The 23,375-nt window shown below is 41.2% G+C and overlaps 1 protein-coding gene across 1 annotated transcript in view; it reads right to left on the reverse strand.

Annotated features, from left to right (window-relative positions):
* Window positions 1–9,825, reverse strand: part of LOC124164862 (homer protein homolog 2) — a 307,527-nt gene extending 297,702 nt beyond the window's left edge. Inside the window, exon 1 of the mRNA XM_046542071.1 lies at window positions 8,046–9,825. Within this exon, the coding sequence (XP_046398027.1) occupies window positions 8,046–8,116 (71 nt within the window). The 5' untranslated portion in view covers window positions 8,117–9,825. The remainder of the gene's footprint in view (window positions 1–8,045) is intronic.
* Between the last annotated feature and the right edge of the window lie 13,550 nt (window positions 9,826–23,375).

The raw sequence follows: 23,375 nt of genomic DNA on the forward strand, positions 1-23,375 counted from the left end.
ACAGCAAATATTTCCAGGGATGATTTATTTATAGTCTACTCACTATCATACGGTAATTTGCTGAGTGAAGTTATCTCTTCAAACCATTCCATCAAAATTGAAAGATTTTATCTCATAAAATAGACCAAGAAGAATGTCGCAAAATATCGCTAGCTATTCAGAGTTTTTTGATATTCATTGTTTACTGTTTTCCCTATTTCTATCCAGCCAGCAGAGAACTCATACAAAAAAAGAAATCGCAGCAAATATTTCCAGGGATGATTTATTTATAGTCTACTCACTATCATACGGTAATTTGCTGAGTGAAGTTATCTCTTCAAACCATTCCATCAAAATGAAAAGATTTTATCTCATAAAATAGACCAAGAAGAATGTCGCAAAATATCGCTAGCTATTCAGCGTTTTTTGATATTCATTGTTTACTGTTTTCCCTATTTCTATCCAGCCATCCCTGCATTCATCACTGAACGCAGGGATATCGTGTTTACTTTGCGCAGGTACACGCTTTATACATTCAACTGTCCCAGTTTCTCTTTGGATGAGCAAACAAGATACGAAGCCTCTCAGCAGCGAATATAGAGCTCAAGAAAGTCAACAACGTCCCACACCTCCTTAACAAAATAAGAATTATTTTTTAAAGGAGCTAAGAAAAGTCGGCAACTCACAGAACCTCACACACAGGATTGACTTGTATTTTTTGAGAAATGTGACACTTTGTAACAACGGCAGACCTTTAAGTGAATTTCCGTACTTAAAAATGATTTGGAATAACATAAAATAATATTGGAAAATTATCAAAGTATTGTTTAAAAATAATAAGGTACCAAGTGAAAGTATTCCATAATTATGGCATGAAAAAATAATATAATTAAGGAGGATAAATTCGCAGTTACTCTTCCTACATTATTAAGAAATTCTGAAATGAGAAAAAAATGTTATTGTTTTTGACTAAAAGTTACACTAAAGAACATGATCTAATATGTACCGTACTACATATAAACCCTTATTTCCCTCTTTAAATTCTAATGACACGGTTTCAGATAGACAGATGGCAAAAATTTCAAAGCGATGCAAAATGTGAGACCTGAAGACGCCTGCTGCAACGCCAACTAAACTGTCGTCACGCAGATAAATCTACGCGGAGGAAATCCCGGAAGCAAAGCTGTGCTTACTGCACCATTCCGCGGAAGCCTCCACCAACATCTAAGTAGCGCTGCCTGCACGCCCGTAGCAGTTTTTGATTGATCGCACTGATTTTCTTTGTATTTCATGAAGTTCAAGGATTAAGTCCTTCTGCACCAGATCCCTTATGATTGCAAAATATGATAACAAAAATGTTATATGATAAACATTAAATATAGGCATGGATTAAAATAATGACTGCATCAAAGTTGATAAGTCTCGGAGGAAATAGTTAAGCATACTATTTTCCATCTACCTCACCGCCTGAGACTCGGAGATCTCTTGCCTATCGTCTCCTACCTACAATTCCATCAAAGCTCCTTCTGTTTATATAACAACATCAATTTCGCCATTTACAACCGCCATCAGAAAACTTCCTCTTTAAATCCGTCTCAACTTTTTCCTTCCCTCCCTGCATTACAAAAAGAGCGGACGAAGCGGTCATATACGTTACGTGATATCTGATTGTATTAAATGCGTATTTTTAAGTTGTTCTTAATTCTCGTAGCACTTAATTCTTTAACCCTTTGTAAACTAATCCAACGCAAAAGGTCTGCTAGTTTTTTTTTCGCTTTAATGCAAATAAATGCATATAACTGACAATTCCGAACCACACTAAATGCGATGTCCCCATCGTCCACAAGAAATCCATAGCCCTCCCAGAAATTTCTCGCTTGCCTGAACGCGGCCGTTTCACCACATTTCATTCCCAAAGCCTCCCTACCCTCGTTCCCGATGCAGACATTCGGACGCCTCCCCGAGAAGGCAAACGGCGTGCCCAAGCTTAAATGACATGCCTAACCAACTCGATCGGGCCGTGGAACCCACGTGCGCTCGACAAGAGGCACGCAAAGGGGAGAGAAACGTCGAAAGAGAGGGTTTTTTAATCCCTGAAGCAATGGGCTATTTCATTAAAAAAATATTACGCCAATAATCTTTTCATGATCATTTGATAGTTAAGCTCACAAAATAATAAAATATGACAGTTAATTTTTTCCACGAAAATGCTAACATAGATGTTATATCTAAAGCGAGAAGTGAATTCATAACTGTATGTAATTTTCTCAACCGCGACAGGCTTTTAAAACTACTTCAATGATATTTAATATTGTTATATCGTTTTTTAATACATCAGGTACATTATAACTATTGAAATTTCTAGCTAATGCGGCACAGATACAGTTCCTCGCAGTCCAAAGAGAGACAAAGAATATTATTGACACTAACATGATAAATTGCCGACTTCTATAGCGCGATGAAAATTTTCTCCTTAAAAGAATCTTTGAGCCGAGAAATTTCGAAATAAAATTATACACAAATTAAATCTATGTAAAATAGTCCTGACGAATATTTCTCGGATTCTCAGCTAGGTTAATGCTATTATATGAGCCGACGTTTCGGGAGACAAGTCGTCTTCCGAAACATCGGCTTATGAAAAAGCATTAACCTGGCTGAGAACCCGAGAAATATTCGTCCGAAGTATTCACTAGGAAAAATTAAAATCGTTTATGTAAAATAGAAATAAATTTTGTGTTGGATCTTTTTCAGACAACATGTATTGAGGGCTGACGGCGAGCCCACGTTTAAATGACATGCCTAACCAACTCGATCGGGCCGTGGAACCCACGTGCACTCGACAAGAGCCACGCGAGGGGGGAGCGAGTTTTTTAATCGCTTAAGCACGCGATGGGGATCGCGGTCTCCATCTGTTTAGCGGCTCTCCCGAGATCCCAGAAATAGCGCACACGCTTCGGGAAGTAGTTGAGAGGGGAAACAAAGCGGGACTTAAAGACGTACGCCGGAAGTGGACGCTAAAAAGAGAGAGAAAGGGGGGAAAATTGAGGAGGGGTTAGTTAAACATAAAAAGGCTGAGAAGAGTTTCGAGACTGTGAGGAGGGCATAGGGTCAGGACGATATGTTTGGAAATGCGATCTATCCGTGAGCTCTAAACCATACAATCTCTTTATTTCGACGTAAAACAGGGGAAATGACAAATAAACGAAATACAACGCATTCAAACGCTCCCAGGTATACATTGAGTTCAATCTAACTTTCTTTCGCCAGCGTAAAGCAAAATATTGAGAAATACGATATGTACTACTCTTCGTAAAAACTTCTGCTGGAGCTCGTCATAGTTAAAAAAAATTGGGCAATGTCGCCGCGTCAATGTTCCGGTGGCCCAAACGTTTCCCGAAGGATGCTGCTCACTTTCGGTCGAGAAACGTTGTGATCAGCCAAAAGACCACAAAGATTTAAACTACTATGATCTTTTGTATGTACTTAAAATGCAATTCGATATGAAAAAATTTACTACGAATGGATTTCCCTGGAGTAACATGAAATTATGCTATTACCTAAGCGTTACTACTGGTGATACTATGAAATCTACGGTTTGGGGAAATTTCCCTCTTTTATTTCATGCATTAATCAAAAATATGACCACAGTATATCAGAATGAATGCATTTATACGTAAATAATGTCAATAATTCTTTGAGGCCTATAACCTTAGGACTTTTTTGGCTGTATATTTCCCATGAGATCTAATTTAGAGAACACTGAGGAGAGTTTGCAGAGGATCAGGGAGACGCTATAAAATTAATGCTGATTCCGGGAACATTTTAACAAGCGATTTTTCTCAAAATATGAGCCCTAACGATTAATTAACAATGTCCCACGGGTTACGATACGTCGGGCACATGAGTTATAGTACAGCCTGGGAGATACACGTTACCCATTTGATTTTCAAATGTTCTCTGACTCTCTGAGAAAATATGAAGAAAATATGGAGAAGATCCGTTTTTGTGCACCTATCAATGGCTTTTCACACAGCAATGTACGCTTGGGACATATATTCAGGCCATTAATTTTCCACAATTGCAAGGAAAGTTAGCATTTAGAAATAAATAAGTTATATATTGCAGGTATTGAAAAAAGCAGAAATATGGTCTTAAACCCACCGTAGTATATAAAAAAGTGCGTTTAAGAATGCTAACAAAACAGACCAGTGATTATTGACAAAAAATATTTTTTTTAAACTCTTAAAACCACTACAACGCATCAAAAAAGTGGTTTTGGAAGGCCAACAGGCCACATAAATTAATCTCATAGGTCTATGACCTAGCAATCAGAGTGATTTTTGTTTCACAACAAAGAATGAGCAAAAACTCAATACGGAACGCATGTCACCTCATTACGAGAGGGAAGCATCGAATCGTAAAAAAAACATGAGATCAAGCGCGGTACGCAAGGAGATTATTTTTCGCGGACGTCTTTCACAAACCGACGACGCCATCGATTGTTGGTGCTCATTACGGGGAAATAGGTCGACCCCTCTTCAGCATTAACCTTGCGCTAATGACGGCGGGGGGGCCCTCCAATGATTTTTCCACCCCAATTGCAGCGTGCCTAAACGAGATACAATAGCGGCGGAACGAGTCCGATCGGGTGATTAAGGGATAAAATTCAACTCTCGCGAAAAGGAAACGATGCATTTTGATAGCGTAGCGAGGAGTGAGAAGGAAAGTATTGATTTGGAAAAATGATCGCAGCATTCCTAAAAGAGGATAAACGATGTCCACTTTATGTGAAAAGTTGACGGCAATGTAAATGAGATAATACCATTAATCGAATTGAATCGACCATCAGCGACGACAAGGGAGATGGCCTGATTTTTTTTCTCAAAGAGATCACTTATGGAATATGATCACTGTTATCCTTTGAGGGAATGAAATTAATGCACTTTGAGTAAAACAATCATTCTGATGTAATGATTTCACCGATATAAAAGAAGATTAAACTTTAGGATGGTCATGTCCACTTTATTCGAAAAATAGTAATTACGGAGAGAGGACCTCATAAAAACTCTTTTAGTGATTAACGAAAGATATTTATGAAGCGAATTCATCTATTAGGGTAAAAAAATGGAAAACTACACATAAAAATGGAAGAGAAGTCCGTATAGTAAAGAAATGTTGATATACTGGGAAAGGACAGCTGGCAGGTTGCATAGGATCAAAAAGTTTCATTTGAGGAGGTAGTTCAAAGGACGAAATTAAAGCTATGCAAAAAGAAATCCACATAACAACAAAACTGGGCACCAAAAGGAGAATTCCGATAAGACAAAACCGATGTCAGCTCTCAAAGCACTTAGTCTGAGGCCCATTCATCTGGTACACGAAAAGCAACGCACTCTTTGAGTCTAATTCTCTGAGCATTGAAAAAAATTATGCCACTATAATACGGATCGCAAGTAGCTTTTAACTCTAAAATAATTGAAAAAAATAAATATACGGGTAAGCTTACAAAAGAGACATATTAGGCTTCAAGGGAAATAAATTTAAAACCTGAAGTGGGTAGCTCTATCAACATTTTTAATCATCTCCATAAACAACTGCCAATTTTCTTAGGGCCTACTGGACTCGCGTTGGCAGACTAAAGACAGCTTTAAAGCTATGTATATGCGAATGATTAATTTCTATCTTCATTTATTCTACAGCCCGCGGACGTGAAAAGCATTGAGACCTCAAGGAAACACGGGAATGCTAAAGTGATTCACCCAGTTCGCTTACTGAAAGAAGGAAGATAAGAGAGACCTCAGATTAACCCATTATAACCCAATGTTGCTTCTAAGCAACATCAAAAATATATAAATTTTGAACTATATTTAGGAAATATCTAAACTACGTATTATTTAGTATTATAATTTTTATTGACGAAATATTTTTTCAAAAGAGAAATCTTGGAATCTGATTTTCCCCAGAAGTAGCTCTGGGTTAGAATGGGTTAAAAGAAGGATGGGTAGGTGAGGTACGAAAAGGAGTGGAGAAGACAGAAAATAAATCGGCCTCAGTATTCGGTATGATATGCGAGGAAAGTCCTCGCATATCATGCCGACGGCCGCGGGTTCGAGTCCCACCTGGATAGGATGTGTATGATGTTCTATATTAATTTTTGAAACTCGTTATGTAATGGCCTCATTGTGTTGTTTCCGTGGTAACTGAGATAAATAAAATATAATCCTGTTACTCAGGGAGATGGAAGAAATTACGAAACAGACAGCACAGGTCACATTCCTTATCACAACTGATCAGGAAAATGTGTACAGCGACAGTGATTTCACGAAGATAAAAATTCCGGAAGCCCTTAAACTAATGTGTTAGAATAATACCGACAGGTTCAGGTAATAATTTGAATTGCATTAGGACTAATTCTTCGCAAAATGAAGTTTCATAAATAAGACTACTTAAAAAAAACAGAGACATAAAAAATATCAACGCTAATTCCGTGATACGGTAAAAAAAACTAAATCGAGCATAAAAAAATTTAGTGGATTCAAGAATTTAAAATACATCCATCAAATATTTAAAAATATAACGAGGACGATAGATCGGAATGGTGTGGTGTAACTCGGAAAGTAAATTAGAATATACAAAACTTCAATACTTCCCTAGGTTCCGAGGTACATGTGAACCAGAATCAATTCTACTAACGAAAAAACCACAAGCGAACCCGGAAAATTCATTTCCCAAGGACATCTGTACAGGTTGAGCACTCAAGGCCTTCAATGAGGATCCCATTTACAGTCGATCGTGAAATGAAACCGAGCCGTAGATCCCAGATGTTTCACCGTATATTTACGCGGCAACGATGGCTTGCATATTGTCTAAAAATGAAAAAAATATCGGTTTTGAGGGAGAAAAAGAGGCACCATCCGCACACAAAAAAATGAGTTTATCGAGGCGGCTGGATATCCTGGTTTCTCCATTTCTCCATCCTGTTTTTGAGTTCCCATCACGTCGTCACACATCTACGCACACAACGCCAAAAGCGATCTCGTAGCAACAGGGAAGAAAGAGAGGAGAGAGTTTGGATATAAAAACAGAAGAAGCAGCTGAGAGAAAAATACGGAATGAAGAGGAGGAGGTATTGGATAAACAACGTGGATCACTATATTCAACCTACTCACAAACCAGCGTATCTCTCGAAAAGCCACCAGCAGTTGGAATCAACATGGTTCTTATACTGTGCAGAACCAGAAAGTTTCGCGAACCAGATAATTGTTCTACTTCCGAATACTTCCGGTTTCCATCGAAGCATGCGAAGCGGTATAAATCAAGAACAAAATTTGCAAAATTTCCTCCTTCAAAATATGTTGGGTTGAAGAATTTTATAGTGAGGTGGTACTATCTATCATTTCCCTGGTCTTAATACAACGATGTACTTTAAATCCTCTTCACGAAATATTTTTATCAATACCGAAAGTTAAATAAGCTAAATGTTAACAAGGTTAATGGAAAAAATCTAAAAAAATGAAGAGTAACTTTTTGACGTCTATTAACCTCTTCTCTTACTTTGCTTGTTGTTAATCATAAACACAGACTGTTGTCGTCTAAGAGTAAAATTCGAAAATTTTTAACAAGAAATTTTTTCTCTGCTATCGAAGGCTCTGACTGTTCAGGATATATATTTTAAAGACAATGTTTTTGGGAATAAATCCATCTGCATACTATCCTGTAAGCCACCTAAAAAGACGTGTGGCAGGGGGTGTTAGGACACCAGCCGTTTATATATAAAAAAACAAATAGTCAAGTAAGCATTTATGAAAGTCGTTTGTAGTTCCGGGGAAAATTGCGATTGACCTGAATTAAAAAGTAAATTGGAGTACTATTTTTTTTAATTTTGAGGCAGGGAATCGAGATAACTTGGCATAAACATACATTTTGATACGGTGCAGTAAGCATTAAGCATCGGTAGAGAACGTTTAATAATCCTTTTTTGATTTGAAGAGCGAACACAGTGGAGGAGCACTTGTCGGAAAAACCGCGGGAGGAAAGATAGACACACACATAGTGAGAGGACTCACCGTTTCCGCCCGAGTAGGAGGCTGCACAGGTACAGCTGCTGCAGCTGCTCGGCGCTCAACTCTCCCGACATCGCACGTGCGAGAGGGAAAGGAGATAGCGGGGGAGAAGGGACACCCTCTCCCCCGGAAAAAGAAACGTGCGGCCCGCCACCGGCGAGCACCCACCACGTGATACCAAAACCAAGGAGAACCACCACCAACAACAACAACTGCACGCGGTGCACAAACACCGCCGGATTCACACACCAGCGTCACGGCAGTCACGATTGTGCTCACACGCGCGAGTTATATTCCCAAGAAGGCAAGGAGTTTCCGTGAGTACACCTATACACGGCCAGTAGAGCACTCGATGCACAATCCCCTTTGCACTTGCACCAAACGGAAGGGTAAAGAGGATAAAATATCACGCAACACCTACGCAATTTTGGGGCAGGAACTTTTATTTTCTTTCCAATTCAACGTTAATAACAGCGTTCGCTCCCGCTTACCCTGATTTCACTTCTCATAGATATGTACATTATATATTCTTATATATATTTTTTCTATATTAATACATATATATATTTCTCTCGTCTATCGCCTTGACCGATAGCACCAGTCATTGATGTGGTACGGAAACGTAGGGAGCCGGTTAAAGGCCGAGAGGAAAAACCCGCGAGAGGAAGAGAGACGGGATGGTCAAAGACTATCCGAGATCCTCCTCTTCCTCATCGTCGGCCTCCTGGTCTTCCGACGCCATCACCTGGACCCGGCCGTCCCAGCGACCCTGTCCTGCCCCGCCGAAACAACGCCGGCGGCGGCCCAAGGGTCGTCCGACGCCGAGTGGATGATGCTTCGCGCGACCGTCTCCGCTATAAACACCCGCTCCAAGGCCAGTTGGCGGCCAAGCCGGCTGAAACGTTGCCAAAAAGTCGGCGAATATATTCTGCGGGAGGGGATTCAGCTGGGAGTTTTCACGAAGACTTAAACCACAGGCATAATATCATCTCTTTCAAAACACTCTTGGAGTAAGCCACTAATGCCTGGCCACACGAACCGAACCAGGAACGAGGGGTGGTCCAAGTAAAAAATAAACTTCACTACCGTAGTTTCCGGTGGAATTTTCACAGAAACTGTCTCCTATTCATAGGATAAAACGTGTAGCGGGAAACCCATAGCCTCAAAGACATCATTCTCGGTAAACCACCGTAATTCACCGGCACTTGACAACTCGGAAGACGCCAGGAAGAAAGTAATGTTTTAAACGATTAGATAGTAACCCAGGACCAAAGGAGAATTTTACTGCTGCTAGTAAAACTGCCTTCCTGTAACGGTATCATACATTTTGGGAGATACCCAAAAACCTCGTAGTCAACAGAATGAACAGAAGAGTCTTCGCAGCATGTAACCACTATTTCTGAAATTCCACCTCAGTTATCTTCACACAATCAGTTACTTGTTCTGGAACAGGAAATCTTGTCACCGACAGAACATTCTCAGGCCTATCACCCTACACAGTCACGCGGCGATAAAAAAAACCCTCTCTTTATCAGGCCGCCGAAAGGTACGCAACCCCCTTTCTCTTCGTTGTCGTTCCCGCGGAGAAGTTCGACTCAGCAATCACTTCCTCCGTGGGGGAGAAAAGTTTATTGCACGCCGCCAGAGGCTTGGCTTCGTGGATGAGAGTCCGGGACGCCGGCAGCGTCGACTCCGGCACGAGGAGCGGTCGACTCCGGGGCGGCGCGGCAGCATCGCTGGATCACCGCTCCTCCTGCTCCTCCGGGCCATTCGGGGCTTCGGAAAAAACTGCGCCGGGCGAAAGGCGTGCGAGGGACGAGAGCGGGCGATGGAAAAGGGGGAGGGGGAGGATATATTCGGGGGTGGAGGGGAGGGAAACGCAGAGGGACGGCGCGGTAGGGGAGGCGAGTTAGGGGGAGGGGTAAAAGTCGCGTGGAGGGAGAGTTAAAGGGAGCGCGACTGTGGGAGTATGGGACTGTAGTAAGAGTCGTAGTATTAGAAGCACGGGGGAGCTCGGAGAGCGAAGTTCGTACGCCCCCGTACACGCTAAGAGTCGCGCCAGACGTCTACGCCAAGGAATAGAACAGAAGGGGATTGGGTTGGTTTGGTGACTGCATTGTTGACAGTGGGCACGGGCTTACATCCCGGTGATGATTTCTCAGACGTTTCCCAACCGCTACTTCCCCATGTGCAAGATCTACAAGTACAGGTCCGCTGTACGGGATGCTAAGCGATGATCTTTGGCCCCTGTAGTTTTGTATTTATCCGTTCAGACACAGGGTTTCTCTCCACCCACCATACCGCTCGTTACCTTACCATGCTTTGTGTAAAGACTTAAGAGTACAGCACACAGCCCGCTGCATGGGAAGCTAAGCAGCGGTATTTTGCTCCCCTTGTCAAGAGCAGCAACTTTTTCAGACGCAGGGTTTCTCTCCACCTTTCCGACCGCTAACTTCCCGTGCTCTAAGTGAAGCCTTACGAGTACAACACACAGTCCGCTTAGTGGGACGTTAAGGCGTGATCTTTGGGTGCCTTTGTTGAGAGCAGTTATTCGTTGAAATACAGGGTTTCTTTCCACCCTCCCTACCCTTTGCTCATGATGTAAATGGCTCAAGTTTTCCGTAGCTTCCTCCAAATACCGTCATCATACAAACAGCAGACAGGGTTGGGAGAAGGGAAGAGTTTCTTGTAAGGGAAGGAGGGAAGTGAAACCAAAAAAAGGAGTAGGCGGGAAGAGGAGGCTCGCGTCGCCTCTTTACCACTCGCCGTGCAGGCGAAATGTCGAGAGGAGGAAGAAACGGCTCGGGTAAACCACTCGAATATCTCCCTCCCCTTTTCCCCGGACGCTTTTTCCACCGAGCCGACTAGAGGAAAGAGACACACGCACGCTGCACGGGGGGTTCTGGAGACTTCCTCCTCCGCTTAAAGTCTCCCGCGCCGTCTTGCTCCGCGCGGAAAATAAAAGACGGCCGCGAGGCGCGACACTGAAGGAGAAGGAGCGGGGAATTCGGTATGCACGAGCACATCTGACATTGTCCTCAGCCTCTTTGTCTTCTGGACGGGCGGGGCTCTGGGATCCTCCAACTTTCTCGAAGAATTTCATCCGAGTTGTCTCTCAGAGTCCGTCATTACTTGAGGGCGTCCTAACATACTCCCCCATTTCCAGGTCCGACGAAACGATGAAATAAGAAAGATTATTACGCCGAATGGATAAGTATAAAAATTCTTTTTTCCCACGATTATTGAAGAACTTTCATAAATGCTCCTTCGAACTCAGGTAGCCTATCCAACACTGTCCTCTGCCTATTCGACTTCTGAACGGGCGGGGTTCAAGGATTTCCCGAATTCCTCAGAGAATATTTTCATTCAAGTCGTCTCCAAGAGTCCATCACACTTAAGGGGGTCCTAACATCCTCTCCCATTTCCAGGTCGGACGGAAACCATAAAATAAGAGAAATTATTTCACTGAATTTAGGTTATTTTTCCTCAAAAAAAGAAGGACTTTAATAAATGCTACTTCTAACTCAGGCAGCCATGTCACTCACCACGCTCATGTATTTTTTGTTTTGTATTCTCCCACAAGTAAATGGGTTGAGTCTGCGCCACTCCCCAATTCTGTAGGGTATCGCTCAGATGTAGGGAAAGGTGCAGAAGACCGGGAAATTCGGCATCGTACGCCTGTGACCTTATCTTGCGCCCGTGTCAGAAGCGGGAAGGACACAAAAGATCGCGTCGATAGCACTCGCGAGGGGAATGCGGTACAAAATGTTACGGACGCTTCTCTCGCGAAAACTCGACAGGGAACAATTTTTTTTCAACGTTTTTTTCCCCATGCACGCTCCTCAAGGGGCATCAAGGCGTCTCCTACTCGTCCCTCTAGCTCGCACAATAGCTCCTCCTAAGACGCCCTCGGCAGAGAGACCTGGAACGCGTCCTTTGGAGGAATGAGGAGAGGTTCACCCGCTTCGATACTTCCCCGTTTTCCAACTCTTCCATTCCATTCTCTTCTCCAACTCCCGCTTCTTCTTCTTCCCGAATCTCTTTCTTCTTTCCCATTCAGTCCTGGTGCGCTCCGTTCCAAAGGCGGTTGTCGGACGAATCTACGGCTCCATTCTTCCGCACTTGCTCGGCGGAACGACGGCAGCCCGGGATCGTTACCGTCTGCGGGAACGACGCGAAACGTTAAAGAATGAGGAAAAAAAGGGTTTATCTTGAAAGGAAAAATGGCTGTGCAGAGTGAGGAGTTTAGCGAGAGAGGGAGTTTAGCGAGAGAGGGAGTTTAGCGAGAGAGGGAGATTGAGAGCGAGAAGAAAAAAAGCAGATACTAGAGGGGTTGGAAGGACAACAAGGGCCGTGAGTTGAAAGGGAGAGGTAGCGAAGTGGATATACAGCGACCCATACCAGGGTGGCCACAAAATATCGAACTGAAATTCCCAGACTAATTCTACATTGCTTTTTTACGGAATATTCATCCACACGAGAAATAAAATGTGAGCTAGTGAAGTAAAATTATAATCTTACAAACAATTATGCATATTCACAATACAAAATAAGTTATAGAGTGGTGGAACACCAGAATTAAATTCTGATAATAAGATGTACTCAAACATATGCCTAAAAGGATGAGGAAGACTACCCAATCAATTTTTACAGGAAATATGAGCTTTCTAGGCATTTTGTCACTTTCACTCGCAACCAATAATTTTCCAGAATCAAAGAAATTCAATGACTTTCCCTGACTTTACAGGAGTTCCAGAAGTGTGACCTGTAAGGGGAAACTCGCTGACATTCATGACTTTTCCAAACTAATTGATAAAACGCATTTTTAACGGAATATTTACCGTCTGAATGAAATTATTCGAATGAGATGCCATTACATCGAGTATATAGCTATGCGTAAGAGGTGATGATAACATAATCACGAAAGTTTTCACAAAATTTGACTTTTTGTCATTTTATCCTACATTCCATGAATTTTCACAGTGGAGTTCAATGACCTTCCAGGATTCTGATAAGAATGACAACCCTTAGAGGAAGAGTTCACTCCTTTCATCATAGAGATACAAAACTTTTCGATACATGCAAGAGTCGTAGGAGAGGTGTTGGTGTACGAGACACGGCTGAACCTTTCCCGGAGTGAAAGGGAAGTGAGTGCTCCACCTACCGGGGTATGGCCGGAGGACGTGAGCATAAACACACACACACGCGCAGAAAGGCTCGGGCAGAGTTTTTCTTTTGTTTCCGATGACGGAGAAAGGAGGTCAGCCGAGGTGAAGTAGCGCTGGGGGCGAGATCACAAGGGCCTCCGAGCCACCACGACCCGCATCGTCACCCCGCGAGCAAGAAAACCGACGTCGACGACAAAAAAAATATGTCGTTGAAAGTCCGAGAGTGTCACAAAACACGGGGCAGTTAACGATATGGGACAAGGGCGAGCAAATCCGGAAAGAAGTAAGGAGCGGACAAGAGCGAGTAAGTCGTTCGAAATCAAAGGCGCAATGCGAAAAGAAAATGGGAAACTTGAAAGCTGTTGTGACTCCTTGAGACGAATTCCTCAATATCTGCACCACAAGGAATTCCAGATGAAATCGCTTTCCATAACCTGATGAGGAAGAACATTGTTCCCAAGGCATAAGGAAAAATAAAACGAGTTATCACATTGAAATCCAAAAACGCACTAGGTAGACTAATGGCTGTTAAAAATTTGCCAACGAAAATATTTCATAAAGATGGTGCGCTAAGAAAGGTTTAAATTAAATATAAAATATTTTAGCGAATTAAAGGGACAAGAGTCACCATTTCAAACTTTTTATTGGCCTTAGAAAAAAACTACCTCAACGCAAATATGGCCGAGGAAACTTCGAATAATTTAAGAGCGAAAATCATAGCGAGACGCAAAATTGATAGATGGATTCTATAATGATCTATTACCATTTCATTTGAAATTGACTTCAGAAAATATGAAGCGTTACAATGAAGAACAGAAAGTGGGCTGTCACGCTACGTATGCACATGATACGGTTCTGAAAACAACAGCAGGAATTCAGCAACTTACACACGCGTAGTAGCAACAAAAACCTTTACGTTCGGAAAATCTCATACGCATAGGAAAAGACTCAACTTAATGACATCACATATTTCTCCAATTAAACCAAAACTAATAGTTTACAGAACTATTCATCATTGGAAAAAATTATCGCTCCTCACCTCTGTCGACATGAATAAAATCCAAGATTTCGAAACTAATTTTTGCAATGTAAATAATATATGAAGTAGTATAATGACCATGTACGAATGATGACTACACTGTAACAATAATGTTTAAATTATGCAGAAAAATAAGTTTTCAAGCGATGATTAAAACTGATATATACCCAATCAATGAAGCTGTATCAGGAAATTGCACTCAATTAGCATGAAAAATGACCGGAAGAAGAGCTTAAGAAAATCTCGGAGTGAATTGGAAATAATGAATCACGCACCATGATATTAGTTGAGAATGTTAGGTAGCAGAGAGACAGAGAAGGAGGAACCATTTGGTCTCCTACGAGATCAAGTCATTCTCCTCCCTCTCTCCCAGCGAACCCTCTACCATCCTCTCTTTCATGCAATTCGACCCTCTTCAAAAATACATACGAAAACACGCGATAAATCCAAAGCGATGCCCTGCGAGAAAAGGAAGGGGTGTGTTCGAAGAAGAGAGAGAAAGTCGGAGGTCCATATGGGGTAAAAATGGTGCGGAGCGCCCTCCACCTCCGTCCTGCACGTGAACCTGGAGGGAGGCGCGTTTTACGGCGCACCGAAATAGATTTTTTACGAGCGCTATGAAACACGGAAAAACTCGAGATGAGGTGCCAGTCGGCTGAGGGAGGGGTCGGGGGAGGAAATATCCAACGGAGCAAATCGTCCAAATGGATAAATAAAGGGTTCCTCAAGGTCCGGGACCTTTCACAAGGGCACGGAAAATGAAATCAGTACTCAGTGAGGGTGTAAAGAGCACGCATTAGTGCATTAAAATATTAACTATGCCGTCAATAAGCGGGATATATCGAGCTTCTAACAGATACAACATTCAGTTCGAAAGAACTGAAATTAAGATTAGACCAAAAAATAAATACCTGAAAATAGGTCATATAAGTTAGTAAATTATTTCGGAAAAAATAATTAATTTAGAGAGAAGTCAATTCCCGTTCATCATCTACTATCTTATCGACTTTTATAAGAATGAGTATAATTTGACATTTTCACATCAACACGGTGTTCTCCATCAACGTATCCAAACGCTTATGACAAAAGCTACGATTTAACTACTAGAAAAGCGATTATTAACTGCATTTATGCCTTCAATATTTTACATTCTATCGAGTATTATTAAGTAATTGACCAGTCTTACTACAAACAAAGTCATGCATAAATAGTGTGAATCTTCAATATGATTTCAACAAATAAGAATTAAATAGCCCTGGCACTATAAAAAAAGATAGCCATACTATAGCCTTTGGGATCGCATTGAAGATAAAGAGGTCATAAAATTAACCAACTTGTTTTATACGAGTTTTCAATGCATACCCTGCTAACTACTAATTGGGTTTAATTCTGAAAGCGTCAATTTTACAATTCGTGTTGGCTTTGTTTCATCACTTCATAAACAGTCATTTCTTCAATCCTCATTTTGAAGAGTGAAGTTAGCCCGTCATTTTCTATGATCACTAACTTAATCAAATCACTAACTTCCCATTCTTTATATACTAATATATAAGCCGAAGAAACACTCGTCATCACTATTGCTTTATATAGATTGATATTATCCTTGAACACTTTTCGAGGCTTGAGAGAGTGCACAAAAAGCTAATTACCAGATTTATTAGGATTTCCAAGGAAATAGATGCTTCCCTAATATTGGATCAAAATATGTAGTTATTTTCGTCCTTGAGTAGCCAGAATACGATATCCGTGAGCCAAAAACTTACTAACAAATTTTAACAGCGAAATACAGATAAAATTCATTCTTGTAAAAGATCAATCAACAAACTGTTGCCTTAGATTTTTAGATAATTAACAACAAGAATTCCCTGAGTTGGGAATCGATTATTGACACGAATTTCTTTTCGTATTATACCTTCCCAACTTCAAGCTGCTGATGATATCAACGAGAAGGATGAAGCAAGGAGGGTGATCCCATCAGTTGAGATTTAACATGGGTACCATGCTCTATCGTAAGGCTTTGCGTATTACCTTTTCACCAACCACATAAATAGAGTGGACCGAGACTACCATGCAACACAGTCTAGGAAACATAATGAAGATACACTTTTGTATGTTCCACAGGAGTTTTAATAACCGACCCAGGTTTCGACAGTACACTTTGTCATTATCAAGGTACACACTATCGTCATAGTGGGGACATAGTGTGCTGTCGAAACCTGGGTCGGTTATTAAAACTCCTGTGGAACATACAAAAGTGTATCTTCATTATGTTTCCTGTCACCAAGTTCCACCAAGTATCGCCTTCCAGCCTCAAGTTGAACACAGTCTAGCGCAGACAACCCACCGATACTATCTCCTACTGCCCTGGAGCCATTACAAATCCCGAAACCTCTCAACCAAGCAGCAACAGAGACAAAAAATGAAATAACGAGATAAAGCGTCCCCCGCTGGGTCCTTATGCCCGCGCGGAGTGGATATATATCTGTCGAGAAATCAATCCATCACGGCCGATATGCAGGCTGGCTGTTGCAACGGCGACGCTGAAAGTGAGTGTGATACGATAGGGTGACGGGGTTAGTGAGGACGGGGAAGGAGGACCGGAGTAATGCTTCCACCGGGCATGGCGGAAAAAAGTCGCCCGAGTGACTTTTAAGGAAAAGGAGGGGAAGAGAGATGTGGTAGGAGAGAGGGGGTGGGAAGAGGGGAGAGTGGTAACTCCTGTACCCTTCCTTCACCGTTTCCTTTCTCACGTCTTTGACTCTTATAGTTTGAGACCTGCGTATTTGGGTGGCTCGAAAAAAGGACCAATGTCTCAAATCATTTCCCGAGGTGTGCCATTCCCTAATCTTTTGCTGTGACTAGATGGTATGCATAATATTTTAGCCGTGGATAGAGGTTTTCCACTCTAGCCTCGCTAAAAAAATAGTTTTATATGCAAACTTCCACAAATTCTTCATTTTCCTCCTTATTTTCCATCCCATTTTCTTCTGTTAGCTTAGAGTGGACAGCCTTAACTCACGGCCAAAATATTTTGCAGGCCAGCTTAATCCATTAATGTTGTATACATTAGAGGTGGAATAAATAATGAAGGCTCAAACGGTCGTACGCTAAATAATAAAACGCATGCTTCACCTACATTCTTCACTCTCATTAATATTTATGTGATCACGTATTTTTCTAAAGATTTGAAATTCTAAACACATTTCGGATGCAAAAAGGGAAGAGAAAAGAATAGTGAGGGGGTGGTTCTCAATTTTTTGCTCTCTATATTTCTCTCTTTCCATCTCTACGCCCTTGACGTGAGGTCAAGTTGATGATGGTAGCACAGACGGGAGAGGAAAGGAAAAGAAGGCATCTGGCTAAGGAGACGGGTGAGGGGGGATGAAGAAAACGAATAGAACTCGGGAAAGAAGCCTCAGCGTGAGAATACGCCATCCTAAACAAATACCTGATCCCAACTATTTGCAAAAAATCAACGAAGAAATATTTATTTAGTAGACGACATCCTTCAAAAGCAAAGGGATGCTGCCAACAGAAGAGTGGACCAATTTACCGCATACCAGTCCTTAAGTGCTTAATACACATTTTACTTCCGAAAACTCAAGAACTTTCTTGTATTTACTGAATTTCAATTACGTTAACAGAATTAAATTAAATACGCGAATTGAAATATGAGATGAATGACACTATTCCAAATTGATAAGGCCGTGATGAAAAAACAGATCTCAGTAAAGCAAACATGAATTTACGCCCAAAAGCTGTGAGCCAAAAAGATCAAACTATTTAAAATTCTGCTGAAAAACCCATAAGGTGTTCACACACAATAACCACCGCAACGCAAAAAGAAATAAACACATGAAAGCAATATCAAACGCATAACTAAAGCACACGGAGATTCGAGCAATCAGTAAGTAGTCTCATCCAGAAGGCATATTGAATATTAGTTGGGTCCAACAGAAGGAATCGCTTTTCGGAAAAAAGAGGTAATAACAATGGCATTTTTCAATAAGTCCCAAAAAAACGAACTCTTTAAAGATGGGAAGAACCGACAACAACCGTAGTAGCGCGAAAAGATGAAAAAAAATCTCAAAACTTTTTGTGATTACAAAGCTCACTGGGGAGGGTGAAAGTGAGGGCGGCAACCAGGAGCCCTGTTTATTAAAAAGCGAGAATGGGGGAAAAATATAAACGAAGGGAAAATAAATACGGGGGAGTTGCGCAGAGTAAGCGACCGACCCCGCAACCGAAATGCTAAAAAGCGCGAAAAGTAGCTCTGTCGGCAGCGAGGGAATCCGACAGCTATTGTGCTCTGGACCGTTCGACATATCGATCGACGAAAACGCAATAATGATGAATTAGAGGCGACGGAGAGGAGCGAGGGAAGAACGCGTTTTCACCCGCCAGGGAAGGAAAGTGATACGGGGGGAGTTTGCGATATCACTTTCGGTACAGATACATGGTGAGCGAAGTAGCAATCTATCGGAAATTGGATGGCAAACAACTTCAACGGTCGTCAAATATTAGGGACATTAGCACTGAACGTTAGTTAGCATAAGAAAACGAATTACACGAGGAATAAGAGTTTTTCGGATTATTCCTAGCGCATAAAATATTTTGACTTGAAACTCATTGGTGAAAACCAACGGATGGGCCAGCAGAATTCATGTTAAAGAGCTTGATAGTTCTTTCCAAGATTAAATGAAAATAAAATTTCAAAAGAAACAAAAGTATAATAATTTATACCGTAAAAAATTCCTGATTAGGACAATCAACGAGCAAAAGAACATACTGAAAACGGACGGAGAGAATTCATGACTAATGTGCCCCAAAACAAGCCTCACAAGGTATGACTAGGTGAATTTTGTTAATCATAAAAATACTGAATGCTACCAAGTGCGGCAATTATTATCGGAGTAATATGATGACATGATTTAGATTTTTAGTTTCTCATGCATTGAAAAATAACTTTAACAGGTTACGTATCACAATTTTAGCAAGGTATCACTCGTAATCATAAAATATTATAAAGCTTTTGAGATGCTTCAACTCATGATTATCCCTATTAAAATAATGGCCTCGTAAATTCATCATAAAATTTTACTACGCTACGAGAGATAAAAAAACAACTACCAATTCCATCGAAACGACACCCGACTTGGGAGGCCTAAGCCCTCGTAATCTCGAACGTCACGGAAGAAAAGAAAAAAAAAAGAGTAAGTATTCCGGGGAATGTAATCCCGCTGACGTAAATAGATGGTTGGACACTTGCTCCTCCAATGAGTATCGCAAATGAAACATTTTTCATTTCACGCTCTCAAATCCTCGAAGCTTGAGTCGGCGGATGATCCTGAGCACCGCTTTCATCCGGGAACCATCCATTTAGACACCCCCCTTCCACTTATCTCGCAAAAGCCCTTCTCCTCCACTCCCCCCACTACCATCCCATCACAAATACGCGGAGAAACTTTTACACCACAACACTTCTCACCCTAAATTCTTCCTTCCTTCTTTCAACGTATCAAAGTTGTCTCCGCTCCGCTTTACTTTGGTTTTTTCTCCCGCATACTTTACGCTTTTTCGTATCCCTTCCACCTCATCACGCCACCCACATTTCCGCTCCGATCTCGAAATAAAAAAATAAGCGAAAACAAAAAACTCGTTCCTCCCTATATTCCAAGTTTTTTTCCGAGAGAGAGAGAGGGGACATGTTATTGCCTCTTGGATGCAACCGAAACAGGAAGGATATACGAGCAACGACAAGGAAGGAGATCCCGCGACTTTGAAGAGAGGTAGATGCGAAGATGTGGATCCAACGAGGCAAGAAGAGAGGCGGAGAAGGTGGGAACGCCCGTCTTGATTCTCACGTGTGGGAACCGGGGCAGAAAGGAGTGGGGGACGCGATATGCGCATGTATATCAGAGAGCGTATCGCTCCTCGGGAATGCCAAATGGTCGAGTTATCGGCTGGTGAGACGCCGTGTCGCGTCGTCTTCTCCTCGTGAGGACATGAGCAAGATGGATGAACACCGCGACATGACAGTGAGAAAGAGGACGTCCATCGCCCACAACAATCCTTTATGATCTGCTTACCGTGAATGTGGGGTGGAAAGATGAAGAATCGCACAAGCGCCAATAAAGTCGTACGTAGAGCAACTTCTCATGTAAAATATGACCTAATTACGAGTAATTTGAAAACGATCGATTCGGCTTTTACACGTTTAAGATTCATAAAAATACCTAATTAAATTAAGTATTTTTCACAGATTTTTCTTATTTGGCACGACGCGTTTCGATGATAAGGCGTCATTCTCGAGTATAAAGAAATTTTTTTGAATATTTACTAAGGTTGTATGTCACAGATTTTTTTCTGGTACGAGAAATTTCAACGCTAAAGCATCATTCTCGAGTTCAAAAATATTTTTTGAAATTTAAAAAAAGTCGTATGTCTTAATTCTACGAGTACCTTATTTACTGGGTCTCAGCAACTTGTTTGCGGACAATCACGTGCTTAAATAAGCACTACGTCACCTTTGTGCACCGCAACGGATAGGGAAATAAGCAGGATAGAAAGTAACTGCTCGGCCGGAGCTTGTTGGTTGTATCGCCGTTATGTGTGTCCTTCCTATGATTGCTATTGAAATGGGAATATTTGGGTGACGCGCACCACGTCAATGACGCCCATGAAAAGGGAAAATAGGTGTGCGTGGTACAAGAGAAAATGTGGTAGCACAGAGCAGAACTGTCTACAGTACCGAGGCCAAGATTTATAATATTTTTGTGCAGTTTTTATTTTAATATATCTGGGGCTAATAAAGATTTTATTCGGACTTTTTGTAGAAGTGGATCTAACGAGGAAAAAATAGAAAAATACATACTTACTCTAAATATTGGAAGGGATGGCTTCTGTAGTTTTGAAGATGTATTTAGAAAGTGGTTCGTCCAAAAAATTTGCTCGATCGAATTACAATAACACATAAAAATAACTAAAACACATAGGTATATGTGTGACACGCAGTGTGTGAGCAATCCATATCAGGGTATGTTTTTTTTATCAATTGGCATTAAATGAGGGGGGTCCATAAATAAATTCGAAAAATTGAAAAATAAGGACCACCCAACTGACACAGTCATGAAGCACTCAAGAAAAAAATTATATTCTTTACTAAGGAAATAAATTGTCTTGATGAAAGCGTCTAACCAATTTTTTAAGAAGGAAAAATCTAGAAAAATAGAACAAGGTAGATGGATATAGCCAATCATATGCGCAGAAGCAGAGGAGGACAAAGGCATCATTTGGGGAAGGAAACTTACGGAGACCGAGGGGAACATAGAATAAAATGATGGAGGTATGTGAGTTATTCGTTAGTTATAAGTTAAATGATTAGTTTTAGAAAATAAATTTAATGATTGGAGATAGTAAAGAATTATAAAGAAACATTGTCACTGCCAACAGGAGAATCTCCACAAGTGCTACATACAGATTGCATTTAATAAAAAAGTGGTACTCAATGATGTAATGATTGCAAGTAACTGAAGTTGGGGAACGACAGGTAAACTCCATGCAATGATGAATGATAGACGATCGCAAGAGATTGGTACAGGTGGTAAATTAATGAAAATAGTGATAAGTTGACGAGGAACCGCGATTCGAATTTATCGCCTGCAGCCTCTTTAGCACTTAAACGAAAGGAGCTTAAGTCTCACGTCATCAAAGCAAAATCCGACGGATGAAACGGTGCAATTTTAAAATTACACTTCGTAAGTCTCATAAAATCTGGGATTACGATTATGATGAAAAATTTCCTCTTAGTTCGGAGCGCAACCAGCCGAAAATCCTACAAAAACTCTTATCCCTCAAATCATTGGGATTTGGAGTTTTATGCTAAAAGTTTACATGACGTGTCATTTTATATTAACACATTACATACACTTATACGCCACACAAGAAACTATGAAAAATGGAAGGCAAGTAAAATACAATTTTTACAGAATAAACTGGAGTGTACATCTTAAAAAGTCCGACTCACGCTTTCAACGATATTTTTATGACGATTTTGTTACCGCATGCACTACAGCTTCTACTTTGAAATACGGGTTACTGAAGTAAAACTAGTGAAATATTTTGCGAACACCGTCTCTTAGGTGTTAGCGTGATACCTTACCACTGCGCCAGATAAAGAAATATTAAAAAGCAGCATATAGACTTCAACAAGAGACACATCTATAGTACCATCGTGATTTTTGCGAGCTGAGTTACATGAAATGCCGTAATCATACCGAGTAACATCGTTTTTTTTGTGGGTGATACAAGAGAAAGCATTTTTCCAGGCACATCTGATAGGCTTAAATTAACAATCAAATACTAAAATCTATGAGTAAATAAATACCCACCCCAGACAGCGGTCCACAAAAGGCACATTTAACCAGAAGTTGCCATGAAAAAATAAAAAGCACAAAATAAAACGATGACATCAGTCACTTCGTTCTGCGTGATGATGAAAAGCATAACACATTTTAAGAAATCATTTTTCCAATGTTGCCCGTAAAATATGTACTGAGAGTCATCGAATGGGAGAACTTCATTTTTTTGGACAACGGAAGCTGTATAGTCTAAACCTTCACTTGTATTCACTAAAGAGAAGAGGGCATTACAAAAAGCTGAAAAAGACCAGCTTAAGACCACAAAAGTCTGGCCATATTTCTACTCTAAATACGGAGACATATTATTTCCACTTACTCGAAAAATTAAAGAAAGTCATTGCCAAACTATGGGAACCACTAGCATAAAAAACAAAAGCAGCCAAAAACTGAGTCAAATTTCACCCTTCCCGAAGGGCCTCGTGAAAAGGAGACGACCTCAAGACTCACCAGCCTACAATAGGAGCAGATGACATGGCGGGAAACCACACCACGTAAATCACCCAGCTCACCACCACGAATATGACAGCGCACGGCTTCCCAATATCATTTCCCAAAGCAAACTCGACGGCGCGGCGGCGGCCGCCCTAACTAACACATGCCTACCAACGCACACAGCGGTAACGCTCAGCCCAACCGAAATACGACGCGACCAGGCGACGGGGTTGGGGAGGACCAAGCGACCTTTTGCCCCGATTAGTTTCGCTCA

Source organism: Ischnura elegans, chromosome 9 (assembly GCF_921293095.1).
Source record: "Ischnura elegans chromosome 9, ioIscEleg1.1, whole genome shotgun sequence".
Classification (NCBI taxonomy): domain Eukaryota; kingdom Metazoa; phylum Arthropoda; class Insecta; order Odonata; family Coenagrionidae; genus Ischnura; species Ischnura elegans.